This window comes from Mustelus asterias, chromosome 13 (assembly GCF_964213995.1).
Source record: "Mustelus asterias chromosome 13, sMusAst1.hap1.1, whole genome shotgun sequence".
Taxonomy (NCBI): Eukaryota; Metazoa; Chordata; class Chondrichthyes; order Carcharhiniformes; family Triakidae; genus Mustelus; species Mustelus asterias.
Genome location: NC_135813.1, coordinates 78,527,499 through 78,544,532, shown reverse-complemented (window position 1 = coordinate 78,544,532; position 17,034 = coordinate 78,527,499). Strand labels below are relative to the sequence as shown.

Sequence of the window (17,034 nt, the reverse complement as noted above, 5' to 3'; positions counted from 1 at the left end):
TGAGTGTCTGGAACAAGCTGCCAGAGGTAGTAGTAGAGGCGGGTACAATTTTATCTTTTAAAAAGCATTTAGATAGTTACATGGGTACGATGGGTATAGAAGGATATGGGCTAAATGCGGGCAATAGGGATTAGCTTAGGGGTTTGAAAAAAAAGGGCGGCATGGACAAGTTGGGCCGAGGAGCCTGTTTCCATGCTGTAAACCTCTATGACTCTATAAGACCTGCTGAATATTTCCAGCAATTTCTATCTTTATTTCAGTCATTTATCTCATTGTGTATATATTGGTCACAGCATTTGTCTACACAACAACAGGGACTATGCAAAGTCCTTCACTTGCTTGAGTGTGAGAGCACAATAGGTTCCTTTTATCATTGTGAGAATATCTGTGCTCAACTCCTTTACTGCACATTAACTGTGATGCTGCTTCCTAAATCCATCATCCACTCCGTGGCTACCCCCGCCGCCCTTCCCAATTTCAAATCCTAGATCAGGCACTGAAAGCCTACCAGCCAGAGACCCCTTCCTCAGGAGAGCACAAGCGACCTGCACAGGTTTGCTTGTCGTGCTCCCGACATGTTGAGCCACCGCCCCCCACCCCCTCCCCGCCACCCCCACCCACCTGCCCCTGTGTTACTATCGGTGGTGTCAGGTGGAGGCCCCTAATTGAGCATTAGTTGGCCCTTTATGGGTCTCAATTGGCATAAGGTAAAGCAGGAAGGCTGTTTGTGGGCCTTCCCTTCCTGGACTTAATGTGGGGGGGAAGAAGAGGAGGTGATAGGATCCCCACCTGCAATCATCCCGCCCGATTAAATGCCCTCCTCACCTCCAAACACTCCACAGAAGACAGCATTAAAATACTTACCCTTACTGGTGACCCCACCCAGTGTAACCTCCCCTGCCATCACTTACCACTGGCCTGGGTTGTTGTCGCTCGACCCTGATCCTGGGCCTCGGGTGGCTGCCATTCTGGCGGCAGCCACTGCTCCCTGGTGGCACTTCTGAGCAAATAAATTGCTAGCCTCTGATTGACTGGCAGCTCTCAGTGGATGGACTTTTCTCCCACGGTGGCACAGTGGTTAGCACTGCTGCCTCACAGCGCCAGGGACCCAGGTTCGATTCCCAGCTTGGGTCACTGTCTGTGTGGAGTCTGCATGTTCTCCCCGTGTCTGCATGGGTTTCCTCTGAGTGCTCCGGTTTCCTCCCATAGCCCAATAGACGTGCTGCTTTGGTGCATTGGCTGTGCTAAATTCTCCCTCAGTGTACCCCAACAGGTGTCAGAGTGTGGCGACTAGGGGATTTTCACAGTAACTTCATTGCAGTGTTAATGGAAGCTGGAGTGTGACACTAATAAATATACTTAAGCTGATTGCTAGGTTGGTGGGCTTTTCCAAAGGATAAGATCCAGGTCGCTTGCTGACTCTCCAGCAATGGACGAGATCACTAACACCACCCCACCCTCCCCCACCCCCCCGCCCACCCCACACTCTCCCCGACAGTAGTTCCCTCTATAAAATTCCCTCCTTTGTTTGCAATGCTCTAATTGCAGTCAGGTGCTGGGGTGAAAATACCCCCTGACATTTTGTACTTCCATTCCAGATGTTACAACGTTTTAATTCTTCGCTTCTCAAGGGCAACGAGGGATGGGCAATAAATGCTGGTCTAGCCAGCGACGCCCACATCCCATAAATGAAAAAAATATTCACAGCCTCAGGAGCAGAGTATGAACATGGCATAAGAATGTGAATTCCAGAGAGTGGACTCTAATCTGAATGTAGAGATGCCGCTGTGAAACAGAGAACTTGCTGCAATCTGGTGTAAAGCGATGAGCATGGAGACCATTCTGAAGGAAATAAAAACTAATTAGCTATTAGCGTTGTGTTAAAGCTATTAACATGTCACCATGGCAATGTGGCAGAATGCACCATCCAAGTGAATTGCGAGGGCGACATGATTTTCGCTTTGAGAGGAATGCCAGCTGTTAGTAGGGGATGTACAATAACTCATTGTTGGATAAAAACCACATGCACTGGAAACGCTCAGCAGGTCAGGCAGCATCTGTGGGAGGAGGTGGGAGTAAGGATGTCATCAGTGACTGCCAGATAACACCACACCCCCCCACCCCCCCACCTTTCCGGGAAGCTGTTGGCAAATCCGCCAGGTTATGCTGCACAGCTGCGGGGAAACTATGCGGTTCCCATTAAATTCCTCAGCCCCCACTACACGATGATGAGCTCAGGGATAATGAGTGTCAATCGTCTCCTTACTGAGCCTCATTGACTACCCGGTGGGCGGGAATCCCATGTCAGGCCCTCTCGGTGGAGGTTTTGCCGCCACTGGGAATCTCTGGTAGTTAAGTGGGCCTGAGCGACATGTTCCCTGCCCCGACAGCTGCATTAAATCCAGCCCAATGACCTTTGATCAGAACTCATTGTGGTTTCATTGTGGACTGATGGGTGGCTTGTGTTTACTCCCTCACACATATGTCTTTTCAAAGATAATGAGGGAGAGAAGAAAAGACGACTGCAGCCTTCGGAGTCTGAATTAATGTGTGACACAAAAGACCTAAAGTCGTGTGTGTCTGATGTATATTTTGCATCTGTGATGAATGTGTCCAGTGCCTTGCGCAATAGAAACGTTCATACAGGCAATGAACGCCATTTTGGTTTCAAGCAATTGGTGCCTCTGAGCCCAGTTTTGTGCCTCTTGTCTTTGAGTGAGTGAGATAATCATACAGCATGGAAACAGGCCATTCGGTCCAACCGGTCCATGCCGACCATGGTGCCCTCCCGACTAGTCCCAATTGCTTGCATTTGATCCACATCCCTCTAATCCCTTTATATACATGGGGTAGCATCTGCTAACATAGTCTCCGGGAAAGAAGCGAAGGGGATTCTGTTTAAAGTGCTCTTCAAAAGATCTGGATGTGCCACTATCAGCTGCCAGCTGAAAGCAGACCCAGCTGGCGTCGATTTGAGTTGGCTGGGTACATTCAGACTGGGGAAGGAGAGAATCTCTGTGTTTTATAGTCATCTGAAAATTGCCTTCTGTTTAACTTGCTACTTTATTCGTAAAACGTATCAAGTTCTGCGCCATTATCATTATTTTCTGCAGCATTTCTAAAACTGGGTTGGATCCTCTCGCCTCCCTCTGTCATTCTTTCCACCTGCAATCTTGAGGCATTTATTGTTCCGAGTTCGACATCATCAAATGAGCACCTCTTTTACCATGTCATTTTTAAAATGCTGACATCCTTGCTTTAATACTTTGCCCTGATTCCTCAGTTTAACTTGTTAACAAATCCGGATTGCGTTACCACCTTTACAATCAGGAAAACAATTGCCTCCCAGACTTCTTTGTGCAAGATCTGGGGCACGGGTTTGCGAGAGATGGAGGGGTAGAGAGTGGAGATATCATGCTTCTATCTTTCTGTTTGTATTTTTTTGTGTTCCTTCAGGATGTGTGCTGCCTCTTTTGGGATCTAAAACCAGAAAAATGTTATTCATGTAAATAGTTTCTGGTACGGTCAGCTGCAGCTTCCTGTACAGCTTGATTTGACAATTAGCTGTTAGCTTGCTTTGTCTCGCCTATCTGGTTTCCATATCTTTTTCAATCCAGCGCCAAAGAATCTTAAAATAGTACGATATAAATATACCTCCTTTCTTTCCTTTCAGTCAATCACAGAAATATGTCAAATCATTCATAGTCATAGAGGTACACAGCACAGAAAAATGCCCTTCAACCCATCAAGTCTGCGCTGGTCAAAGACAAACCACCTAACTATTCTAATCCCATTTTCCAACACTTGGCCCTGAGCCTTGTATGTCTTGGCATCACAAGTGCACAACTAAATACTCCTCAAATGTTATGAGGATCCCTGCCTCTACCACCCTTTTAGGTAGTGAGTTCCAGACTCCCACCACCCTCTGGGTGAGAGAGGTTTTCCTCAAATCCCCTCTAAATCCCCTGCCCCTTACCTCAAATCTATGCCTCCTAGTCATTGAACCCTCCACCAAGGGGAAACATTTCTTCCTCGCTACTCTATTTATGTTGATGGGGCGACACGGTAGCACAGTGGTTAGCATTGCTGCTTCACAGCTCCAGGGACCTGGGTTCGATTCCCGACTTGGGTCACTGTCTGTGTGGAGTTTGCACATTCTCCTCGTGTCTGCGTGGGTTTTCTCCGGGTGTTCCGGTTTCCTCCCACAGTCCATAGATATGCGGGTTAGGTTGATTGGCCATGCTAAAAATTGCCCTTAGTGTCCTGAGATGCGTAGGTTAGAGGGATTAGTGGGTAAATATGGAGGTAGGGCCTGGGTGGGATTGTGGTCGGTGCAGACTCGATGGGCCGAATGGCCTCTTTCTGTACTGTAGGATTTCTATGATTCTATGTCCCTCATAATTATATACATCTCAATAATAATATGCACATTGTAGTCAGTCTCACTGTAGGCTGAGTATTGAGTATCGTAAACATACTGACATTCAGTTTCTAGTTTGGGGTCTCTGTGTCTAGTCTTCATGTGATTCTGCTTTGATTTTTGCTCTCACTTTTACACTCAAGTTCTTTCTCCCTTTTGCCCTCTGTCAAACTGCCAGCCACTTTACCATTCACCTCAAAAAAGCCTCCTGCAGTTTACTGTGACCAGTTCCTATCTGTACATTCCACATGTGATAGATTTGTATTTTGCCTTGGGGTGTTCAAGCTTTTCTTTTCAAAGCTGAAACCAAACCATTCTTTCACTGTGGCCAGATAACTAAGGAAATCTGTGCTACATTTTATAGCCACGTGTTGGTTGGGATATGTATCTATAACCTATAACAAATTTGCCTTTTTATAATTCCTTTTTGGGATGTGAGCGTTGCTGGCAAGGATAGCACTCATTCCCCATCCCTACTTGTCCTTGCTTCATGTGACATATACCTGCGCTAAATTTCAGCATAATAACGCATAAATAATAAAGTGTGAATCTAGACTTAATGGTTTATTTCCTTTTACTTGTGGATTTCCTAAACATGCAATAGATTAAGTTCACCTAAATGGGTCCTACAGAAGATCTTGCAGCCTCAGTGCCAGAAACTCTAGGTTTGAGTCTTACCTCAGGAATTGATGGTCAAGGAAGATGCAATTATAACATGGCCAAACAGCACAAGTATCAGCCTGTAAATCCTTCCAACACACGCTAGTGACAGGCAGTGAGAGCGGAGAGATTCCTGGTCAGCCATGTGATGGAATGAAAACTGGAGCCTCTACCATCGCGATCCATAGATCTAGGCTACAATGTGCATGTACTAGATGCAGGTTGCCGTAGCAACTCAGCTTCTCTAAGTGAACCGTAACATCACCACCAATTTGGGATTGAACCATGGTTTTTTCACATGTAGGATCATAGAATCCCTACAGTGCAGAAGAAGGCCATTCACCCCTTCGAGCCTGCACCATCAACAATCCCACTCAGGCCCTATCCCTGTAAGCCCCCCCATATTTACCCTGCTAATCATTTTCCGGCCACACTATCCACAAGACCGGAAAATCCCACCAGAGGTCAATGGACCTCTCCATGGTCCGTGTTCCACCCGCTGTGATTCCCATGGCGGGCGGGATGGGAAAATTCTTTGGACTGTGGGAAGAAACTGGAGCACCCGGAGGAAACCCATGCAGAGATGGGGAGAATGTGCAAACTCCACACAGACAGTGACCCAAAGCTGGAATCAAACTTCGGTCCCTGGAGCTGTGAGGCAGCAGTGTTAACCACTGTGCCACCATGCTGGAGCTGTATAAATCAAGCCATCATGTTACCACGGCAACAGGATCTTCCAATGGGACTCCCTGTCAGCTGTAGCATTCTCTTGGTGGCACAGTGGTTAGCACTCCTGCCCCACAGTGCCAGGAACCCGGGTTCGATTCCTGGCTTGGGTCACTGTCTGTGTAGTGTTTCTCCCCCTGTCTGCATGGGTTTCCTCCAGGTCCTCTGGTTTCCTCCCACAGTCTGAAAGACGTGCTGGCTAGGTGCATTGGCCATGCTAAATTCTCCCTCAGTGTACCCGGACAGGTGGCGGAGTGTGGCGACTAAGAGATTTTCATTGCAGTGTTAATGTAAGCCTACTTGTGACACTAATAAATAAACTTTAAACTAAAAACTTTAGAGTGACCAATAAAGCTAATGTAGAAACCTTTCCTGTACAACATCCACCCTCACATCACTGTAATCTGATACAGAGAATCAGGAGGCCAATTTAAGTACGTGTAACTTTCTGGTGAAATGTCTGTGCAGGATTCCAGGTGAGGCAGAACCACTGCTGAAGCTTGTCTTTGTTACATAATTGATGATTTTCCTGTTTTGTGGCCCCTTACTGTCACATGGTGTGATATACAGCTTGTATGTTTAATGATAAACTCTGCCATAACTTTCTCTTCCAGTAATCTACAAAAAACTGGTGATTTCTTCCAAAGGTTGGCAAGGTAGACTCTAGCCCCTGACAACCAGTCATAAAAATTAATTTGTGCAATATATCAGAGCATCTGCTGTGATACACTGGCTGTATTTGCTTCCAAGTTTAGGGCTTTCGAATTTCTTTTCCATCAACACATTTCTGGAGCTATGTGGCTATCGCCTCTGCTTAGTGCTGGGGAGAGTTGTTCTGCACTTTTTTATTTTAAAAGGCTACACTCCAGTCAATGTTGCATCAAATGTTTGCACGTACAAGCTGCTTTAGCTAAGAGTATTTCACCATGAGGACTTGTTGACCAGGGTTGAAAAAATGAATTTCAGCAAGCTTTTAATCGATAATTTGTAGAATATGGATAGAATAGAATAGAATCCCTACAGTGCAGAAGGAGGTCATTTGGCCCATCGAATCTGCACCGACCACAATCCCACCCAGGCCCTATCCCCATAACCCCCTGACACTAAGGGGTAATTTAGCATGGCCAAACCACCGAATCCGCACATTTTTGGACTGTGGGAGGAAACCGGAGCACCCGGAGGAAACCCTCGCAGACAGTGACCCAAGCTGAGAATCAAACCCAGGTCCCTGGCACTGTGAGGCAGCAGCGCTCACCACTATGCCACTGCGCCGCCCCAAATAGTACTTCCTGACGCATTTCGTTTTATTCTGCATCCCTTGAATATCATTGAACTTTATGTTTGGTTGGAGCATTGCCATGCACAATGTTGATGGTATGCAGTGTGAGGGGTGTAGGTAGTAGCAGTGACTGAACTTTATTGAGTGGTTGAGATATGGATGGCTTTGGAGACTGTATCCAGATGGTGGTAATGACAGCATTCCCAATGGCTGATCTTGTTCACTATGTCAGTGTTTGATGTGTTTTGACTGAACCTCTAGTGCATTAATCGGTAACCTGTACAATACATCCTTGATCTTTTGCATGCACCTATTAACTGTGATGTACTCTGACTCTAACGCCGGCACTCTACTGTCCTGCCCGCCAGTGGGATCGGAGAGGGTTAGGGGCGGACAATGGGAAAGTCCATTGACCTCAGGCAGGATCTTTTGGTCTCGGGTCGCGTGAGGCCATAAAATCCTGCCTTACAAACTAGTCTTTCTTCCACTGAACCTCAATGTCCCTCGTTCATTCTTCTCCTGATACCTTATGGAGGTTGATGTGACGTCAGATAATCTGTGTTTGTCCTTGAGGATTATCATATCAATCAGCCACCATCCCATTGAATGGCGGAGCAGACTCGATGGGCCGAGTGGCCTACTTCTGTTCCTACATCTTATGGTCTTTGTGCCATCAGCTGAACAGAATGAAATAAACTTGTTGATTCCAAGTCTCCCCAGTCCAGAGAGAGAATGCTGCTCACTGTTAGACTATGAAACTCTTCCAGTTTAAAAAAAATGAACCTTTGAAAAGACGAAGAGCGGTTGGGTCCATCAGTGCTGCCCCTGTACACTAGCTAACAGGGCTTCCCAACCGGGGTGGGGGTGGGATCTGCAAGATGGGCGGGAGGGCTTCAAAAACTAAAATGTTGAGAGCGTCTGCGCTGGATGGTGTAACCTTTGGTCTGCCCTCTTCAAAGAAGAAGCTAGGAAGAATTACTGGGGATGGTGAGAAAAAAATGCTGAAGCAAATTTTCTAAAGAATTCCCAAGAATCTTTGCCCTGAGATAGTTCAAAGACGATCCAGGAAATTTGCACCATGGGTATTGGTAACGGACAACTAAGTGTGGGGTAACTCTGAGAGTGCACATGGATACCGCTTGTATAACCATTTAAAACCATGATCACCAACCAGAGCAGATTGCTGAGAAGCTTCTCAGTGTTTTCCCAGGCAGCAGCAGCCTAATGCAATATGAACATTGCAGAGATATTTATGTGAAGCCGTAAATTAGCAGCTACATGCTGCTTACATCGTGAAATGAGGCAGCTTTCAGTTCCAACTCTTTAGAGCAGTTGGAACAAGTAATAACTTTCACTTTACAGCAATAGATAGACTCTATCATTTCAGTCGGGCTCGTGAGTCTGGCACATCTTGTACAGTTTCCAAATCCATGACAGCTCGAAGATTTCAGAACAAATGTTCCCATGCTCAAAGGAAAAAGATTACGTTTAATATAACGTAAAAGACCAATATGTTTCTCAAAGCCAGTGAAGTATTTCAGAAATGCTGTCCATGTTTTACTATAGTCAATGTATAGGGGCACCTGTTGTTCAACATGCACCTCTATTTAAAGTCATAGAATTCCTACAGTGCAGAAGGAGGCCATTTGGCCCGTCCAGTTTGCACCTACAACAATCCCATCCAGACCCTATCCCCATAACCCCACGTATTTACTCTGCTAGTTCCCCCGACACTAAGGGACAATTTAGCATGGCTAGTCCACCTAACCTGCACATCTTTGGAGCGTGGGAGGAAACCAGAGCACCCGGAGGAAACCCACGCAGACATGGGGAGAATGTGCAAACTCCACACAGAGAGGTACCCAAGGCCAGAATTAAACCCGGGTGTTGGGAGGCAGCAGTGCTAACCACTGTGACTGTTGCAAATTGCATTCCTAGAAACTATTAAGCATTTAATGATGAAAGGACATCGATCAGTTAACTCTATTTCTCGCTCCATAGATGCTGTCTGATCCATTGAGTATTTCCTGGGTTTCAATTCATTAAGCAGTCATTGATTGGCTACGCACTTACAAAATTCATGAATTTGAGAACTAGCTATCGGAGAAATCAGTGAACATTTTGGTTTCCCTTTGGAACATTAGCAGTTGAGATACAAATGTTATTTTTAATGACTTGCCGGCCTGTGCTGGTAGCTATAAGAATAGAGCATATTCTTCGAGGAGGCAGAATTTAAATCACTGGCATTAATACTCAGATTCCCTTGATGACTGGGATGTTGCTGCTTTTAGATTCTTTCTGTGGTTGGCTAGATGCTTGGCACATGCAGAACCCATGTCAGACCTCATCATCATGTTTTGAGTCTCCTATTCTGCTACTGAGAAAACTAGGGTGGGATTTAACAGGCCCCCACTGGCAGGTTTGTGGTGATGGGTGGGGAGGGGGGGGGGTGTGCAATTTAGTAAGAGACCTTTCTGCCACCTACCCTCATGCCAGCACCCAATCTATCTGAAATTTTATGGGAGGCGGGCAAAGTCTAGGCCCACCTGCCCTCAGCCCAATTGAGGCCTGTAAGAGACCAATTATTGGGCCTCTGTTTCCTTGCTGGACTGCAATTTGGAGTCAGATGGGAGAGGGAATGGGAGGGATTGTGGGTGTGGGGGAGCCTGGCAGGTTAAACTCCTCAGGTGGGGGAGGGGGGGGGGTTCACCTCCATCACTTGCCCCCTTTCCTGATTGGGTCAATCCTCCAAATGTCTTCACCTGCCACAATGCCCCCCCCCCCCCCGCCCCCCCCCAGTGCCACCCCAGTTTACTTCTCCCTACCCCCCGTGGCCATTCCAACACAAGCTCCCGGTCCCTTCAACCACCACCGCTGGGACCTCCCTACCTGTCCCATGATCTCATGATGAGAGCCCCCCCTTAATTATCTTTGTCCTGGGCTCCCAGCACTCAGAATCATGGGGGTAGGTGTAGTTATTTATTTATTTATTAGTGCTACAAGTAGGCAGGCATTAACACTGCAATGAAGTTACTGTGAAAATCCCCTAGTCGCCACATTCTGGTGCCTGTTCGGATACACTGAGGGAGAATTTAGCACGGCCAATGCACCCTAACCAGCACATCTTTGGGACTGTGGGAGGAAACCGGAGCAGCCGGAGGAAACCCATGTAGACACAGGGAGAATGTGCAGACTCCACACAGACGGTGACCCAAGCTGGGAATCAAACCTGGGTCCCTGGTGCTAACCATTGTGCCACCATTAGTTCCAGCAGGTGCCACCACTCCCAGTGATACAAAGAGCTGCTCGTCAATCAGTTTGAGGTTCATGAGTGAGAGGCGAAATTCCCTTCTCTAGCCAATTAATGCTTCACTAAGTGTTTAATGGCACTGGGACAGCAGGCATCCCCACCAAATGTTTTGGCGGCAGGACGGGAACGCGACCATCTGAAAACTCCTGCTCCTAGTCTTGCCTATACGCATTCTGTTAACTCAATATGGAGGAGACATACTCCAATCATTTGGATGCATCCAACGTTCCTAAATCCAGGGAGTTTAGAATCATAGAGAAGTTATAGCATAGAAGATGGTAATTCAGCCCATCTTGTCCACACCTACCCGAGGGCACCCTTTCTAATCCCACCTTCCTGCACCCGACCCATTGGATGGAAGTTAGGAGAGGAAGAGGTTAGGAACCTCCAAGCACATGGATTCTGCATAGATAACCACACAGCCAAACAGAGTGGATCATGATAAGCCTCTCACCGTTTGTCCAGACACTAGCAGGCTGGCTATTAGAACCTTGGCTTGCCACATAATGAGCTGAATCCCAGCCCATAGTGACAGAATTACCTCTCCAGATCCCATCAATTGGCCAGGCTGGCTGACTGATCACCAACAGTGCCCTGGAGTATTGCCAAATATCCACCCGCCTTCTGCCTGGCCGAAGGCCTTACTCGGAGCAGCTGGATTGTTTTCCAGACATCCCAGTCCAAAGCTGCATTGTCAGATTTTCTCCTAACCAGCTAATTATTCCATGGTCACTCGCGAGCCTTTGTGGTCGGCCCAGCTCCAGGTTACGTGGTGGCCTTATCGTATAGACTGGAGGCCTCCTTCACAGCAATGCCTTCCCCCACTTTTAGTGCAAATCTACCATGAAGCCTGATCTCAAAGATAGGTTGGAGGAACCCATTCCATTGTAGGTTGGGAGTTGAACAGTGAAGGAGGAAGAGCTGTTTGGACTATCCATGTGTGTGTGATCTGCACAAAAGTTCGGGAAAAGGGAAGCAAACTGAATTGGAAATCTTTTCCTACACCACTCAAAGTGAGAGTTTGTAGTATGCCTGAAGAGGATCATGTGGTCTGAAAGTTGTGCATGACCCAAACTCAAAGCAAAGAGAAGCTTTAGGAAAGGGAATGAAGATTGAAGAAGATCACTTTTCAGGGTTGGGAATGGGATTTTATTTACATTTTATGAAGCCACTTGAAGAACAGGCCTACTAGTCTCCAGGATCTTCCAGGAAATGCAAAACCCATCCTGAAGTACTTGTCAATGACTAACCTGTGTAATTTTTAAAAAGCCAGTTCATTTTAGTAATAATGAAATTAATTATTTAGTGTTCAATATTGCACCTCCTAATGGATGTCAAAAGGTACTTGTTTTTTGGATTGTAAGTGCACAGTGCTAACCACTGTGCCACTATTAGACAAATCACATGCATGCGATCACGGGGCAGCACAGTGGTTAGCACTGCTGCCTCACAACACCAGTGTCCCAGATTCAATTCCAGCCTCGGATCTCTGTCCGTGTGAAGTTTGCACATTCTCCCCGTGTCTGCTTGGGTTTCCTTCAGGTGCTCCGGTTTCCTCCCACAGTCCAAAGATGTGCGGGTTAGATGGATTTACATGCTAAATTAACCCTAGTGTCAGGGGGTTAGCAAGGTAATTAAGTGGGATATGGGGATAGAGCCTGGGAAGGATTGTGATCGGTACAGATTCGATGGGCCAAATGGCCCCTTTCTGCACTACAAGGATTCTGTGCTGAGCAAACTGAAGCATCTCTATTTTTTGCACTGTTTGGATTCCCACAGCAATTCCTGGTCTTGAGATTGGTTGAAATTGAGGTTCCCCACACCCCTCCCCGCTCCGCCCCGTTTACCATTGCTGAATATGGTGGGTCTGTGCTGCCTTTGGTAGCGTTACAGTGACTGTGTAAGAGTGAGTCGAAGAAACTCTGTTCAAGTTTCATCTGAAAAGCAGCTTCATCCTGTTCCCATAGCTTCAACCTATCTGAATGTTGCTGATGCCAGCGTTTTGACCTGGCTGACGGCTGTTTTCTTTTCTCTTTCAGGCTGCCAGCATCAGCAAAGCTATTAACAGCCAGGAGGTACCCGTCAAAGAAAAACACGCACGCAGTATCCTTTATATTAAACAATTCCTGGATTCCAATCAATATCTGAAGGTGAAGTTCATTCTATCACTCTGTTTAGCAAAGTTTGAAGTGACTTGCCATGGTCACTCTACTCATCGGTCAATTGTGTCAGTCACCAAATGTGGGATATGTCAACTTGGGAATTCAAACTTTGTTCTTCCCTTTGGCTACCTGTCAGCTTATCAGATGTAGGTAAGAGATGAAGAGTGAATCTCCCTCCCATCGTGCATCAACAATATGCCTGGAACCCCTCACCACTGCACCAATGTGATGTTTCCATTTCCCATACCAGACATCTGATTAGCGGCAACTTGTTGATAATGCTGTACTGTGGATTAATGACCATTAGTCACTGGATGGGAACTACCATAAAGCTGGCAAAGAAGGGAGCCTTTCATCCAATCTGTCTACCTTGTGTTTGAACACAGTTCCTTGAAGTGAAAGGCAATGTGCAATAAACTGAATCTCCTGCTCCCATTCTTGCACTCGCATGGGGATTTGTCCTAAGTTTTCAAAGTACTCTCTCTCTATTTTTCTACTTGCTCACATATGGTTGCTTCGATACAAATCCGCATGTTTTATCTGTTCTTTATTCACTTGTAACTGTGCACACAATGTAATGCATGTCAAGCTGAGGAGAGAATGCAAAGGGAATGAAAATGATCAAGGAATGATTAGACATGTATGGCTCCTTAGAGATTCCCCACCTGTACTAGCAAAAATTAAATGCCAGTTTTGACCACATGATTGTCATTTAACTAGATCTTCCATTAGAAGGCAAGTTAGATCCTGTTTGTTTTTCCCTCTCTTGCACGAAACCACAATTATCATGATAATTGATAAGGAAGTCAGTTCATAGCCCAAGTATTTTTTTCTTCATTCTTTCATGGGCTGTGGGCATTGCTGAGGAGACCAACATTTATTGCACATCCCTAATTGTCCCTTGAACTGAGTGGTTTGCGAGGGCCATTTCAGAGGGCAGTTAAGAGTCAAACACGTTGCTGTGGCTCTGGAGTCACATGTAGGCCAGACCAGTAAGGACGGCAGATTTCCTTCCCTGAAGGACATTAGTGAGGCAGATGGGGTTTTATAACAGTCGATGATCGTTTCATGGTCACCATCACTGAGACTAGCTTTATAATTGTAGAATTAGTAGAATTTAAATTCCAACAGCTGCTGTGAGCCTTTGCAATCCAATGGCCTTCCTCCGAGGCCACTGTTTTCCCTCTGTTTCCACCCAAATAAGATTGTTTCCAGCAAAACAAAACATTCCATGCCGTGCTTGGATGAGGTATGATACAATTGTAATAGTAATGGATGCTCAAGGCTACAAGTAAATTAAGCTACTGTAAAGTTTTCTTAAACTGGTTCTAATTGTGTCTCTTCCTTGAAGGTTCCCATCTCAAACTACTGTATCTGACTGATGAATAAATGGGATGCAAATACCCAGCTTTGATAGGGCAGCACAGTGGTTAGCACTGCTGCCTCACAACACCAGGGACCTGGGTTCAATTCTTGCCTTGGCGACTGTCTGTGTGGAGTCTGCACATTCTCCCCGTGTCCTCTGGGTGCTCTGGTTTCCTCTCACACTCCAAAGATGTGCAGGTTAGGTCTTTTGGTCATGCTAAATTGCCCTTTAATGTTTCAAGATGTGTAGGTTAGGGGGATTAGTGGGGTATATACATGGGGTCACAGGAATAGGGCCTGGGTGGGATGATCTGTCGGAGGGTCGGTGCAGACTTGATGGGCCAAATGGCCTCCTTCTGCACTGTAGGAATTCTATGATTTGTGGATTGAAATAAATTTTACTCTCCGAGGGAGAGTTTATTTTAACTTTAATTTATTTCTAAAAGAATGTTCTGCTAAATCTTTTTCAATGCTGTTCGCTGTCTCACCAAGACCTTTGGAGATTAAATTGGAATTGGTGATTTACTCATTATGTGGGACAAATGCATATTGATTTTAAATAGTTTAGCTGTCTCATTTTGAATTTCTACTGCATCTATGTTTCTTGACTCCTTTGAATGAATTATATTGGGAACACACCATGAGAAAGGAGCATTTACTTTCTGGTCCTACGCCATTGGCCTTCCATTATCCAGCAGCTCCATCATGAGCTGGAAGTTCTGCCATGTCCTACACAAGGTCCTCCGAGATGGACATCCCAATGTAAGTCACTATTTGCCTAATTCTACACGTTCTTCTGTAAAAGATTAGTCCAAATCACTGACTGTCAAATTATTCATTTTAACAGTACTTTCTAATATCTTGACATATCAGTATCGTTAAATGCATTAAATGTACTTTTATTTACTGATCCCATGAGTGTAATTTTAAGATCGAAAGCGGAATAAGGATTACACAAAACAATATGGTTCGATGGGAATCTTTGTCCTACCTTAAAGTGGAGGCAGATGTTGAGCCAATTATTACTATTCGGGGAAAGTGTGCTGACGAGCATCGATTTCCATATATCTGTTACTGATGGGGGTGTTCCTTATTGACCAGATGGCCAAGTTTGCATTGTGTTTCTATAGTTGTTTGGAACGCTGCCCTAAACTGGTCCAGCGACACTTGTTTACATAAGAAGATAAGAACATAAGAACTAGGAGCAGGAGTAGGCCATCTGTCCCCTCGAGCCTGCTCCGCCATTCAATAAGATCATGGCTGATCTTTTTGTGGACTCAGCTCCACTTACCCACCCGCTCACCATAACCCTTAATTCCTTTACTGTTCAAAATATCCTTGCCTTAAAAACATTCAATGAGGTAGCCTCAACTACTTCACTGGGCAGGGAATTCCACAGATTCACAATCCTTTGTATGAAGAAGTTCCTCCTCAACTCAATCCTAAATCTGCTTCCCCTTATTTTGAGGCTATGCCCCCTAGTTCTAGTTTCACCCGCCAGTGGAAACAACTTCCCTGCTTCTATCTTATCTATTCTCTTCATAATCTTATATGTTTCTATAAGATCTCCCCTCATTCTTCTGAATTCCAGTGAGTATAGCCCCAGTCTACTCAGTCTCTCCTCGGGTGGCACGGTAGCACAGTGGTTAGCACTGCTGCTTCACAGCGCCAGGGTCCCGGGTTCGATTCCCGGCTCGGGTCACTGTCTGTGTGGAGTTTGCACATTCTCCTCGTGTCTGCGTGGGTTTTCTCCGGGTGCTCCGGTTTCCTCCCACAGTCCAAAGATGTGCGGGTTAGGTTGATTGGCCAGGTTAAAAATTGCCCCTTAGAATCCTGAGATGTGTAGGTTAGAGGGATTAGCGGGTAAATATGTGGGGGTAGGTCCTGGGTGGGATTGTGGTCGGTGCAGACTCGATGGGCCAAATGGCCTCCTTCTGCACTGTAGGGTTTCTATGATTCTATGATTTCTATGATAAGCCAACCCTCTCAACTCCGGAATCAAACTAGTGAATCTTCTCTGCACCCCCTCCAGTGCCAGTAACTCCTTTCTCAAGTAAGGAGACCAAAACTGTACACAGTACTCCAGGTGTGGCCTCACCAGCACCTTATACAGCTGCAACATAATCTCACTGTTTTTGAACTTCATCCCTCTAGCGATGAAGGACAAAATTCTATTTGCCTTCTTAATTACCTGCTGCACCTGCAAACCAACTCCTTGAGATTCCTGCACGAGGACACCCAGGTCCCTCTGCACAACAGCATGCTGCAATTTTTTACCATTTAAATAATAGTCCATTTTGCTGTTATTCCTACCAAAATGGATGACCTCACATTTACCAACATTATACTCCATCTGCCAAATCCTCGCCCACTCACTTAGATTATCTATATCCCTTTGCAGACTTTCAGCGTCCTCTGCACACTTTGCTCTTCCACCCATTTCAGTGCCATCTGCGAATTTTGACACACTACACTTGGTCCCCAACTCCAAATCATCTATGTAAATCGTAAACAATTGCGGTCCCAACACTGATCCCTGAGGCACACCACTAGTCACTGATCGCCAACCAGAAAAACACCCATTTACCCCCACTCTTTGCTTTCTGTTAGTTAACCAATTCTCTATCCATGCTAATACATTACCCGGAACACTGTGCACCTTTATCTTATGTAGCAGTCTTTGGTGCGGCACCTTGTCAAATGCCTTCTGGAAATCCAGATACACCACATCCACAGGTTCCCCATTGTCCACTGCACATGTGATGTTCCCTTACAGTAAGGTGTTGGTAATTAAAGGAGGCTTAAAAGTCTATCTTGTGGTGGCATTAAAACTAATGACGTGTTCAAACTTCACATGTTTAGCATTTAGTACAAAACTAAAGGGACTTTAAAAAGATGCAGAGAGAGCTTTTTCCTCTGTGGGATCTCCCTCTTTGCTTCATTCTGGTGTAAGGTTGAACCCTGTTCTTGGGAAAGGTCACTTCCGAGCTTCCATCAGAGGCCAGAGGTTATCCCTCATTCTGTTTTAGTGTGCTGGCAACAGCAGGAGGACCAGGTAACATGGGCTTCTCCTGATTACATTTGTTACAACTTTGGCATGAGATTGACGGAA

The 17,034-nt window shown here is 45.8% G+C and overlaps 1 protein-coding gene across 2 annotated transcripts in view; it reads left to right on the top strand.

Annotated features, from left to right (window-relative positions):
- LOC144502780 (huntingtin-interacting protein 1-related protein-like) overlaps positions 1-17,034 on the top strand; it is a 180,696-nt gene that overhangs the window by 43,986 nt on the left and 119,676 nt on the right. For both annotated transcript variants that reach the window (XM_078227047.1, XM_078227046.1), the window contains exons 2-3: positions 12,435-12,499; positions 14,543-14,684. In XM_078227047.1, coding sequence (XP_078083173.1) covers positions 12,435-12,499; positions 14,543-14,684 — 207 coding nt within the window. The remainder of the gene's footprint in view (positions 1-12,434; positions 12,500-14,542; positions 14,685-17,034) is intronic.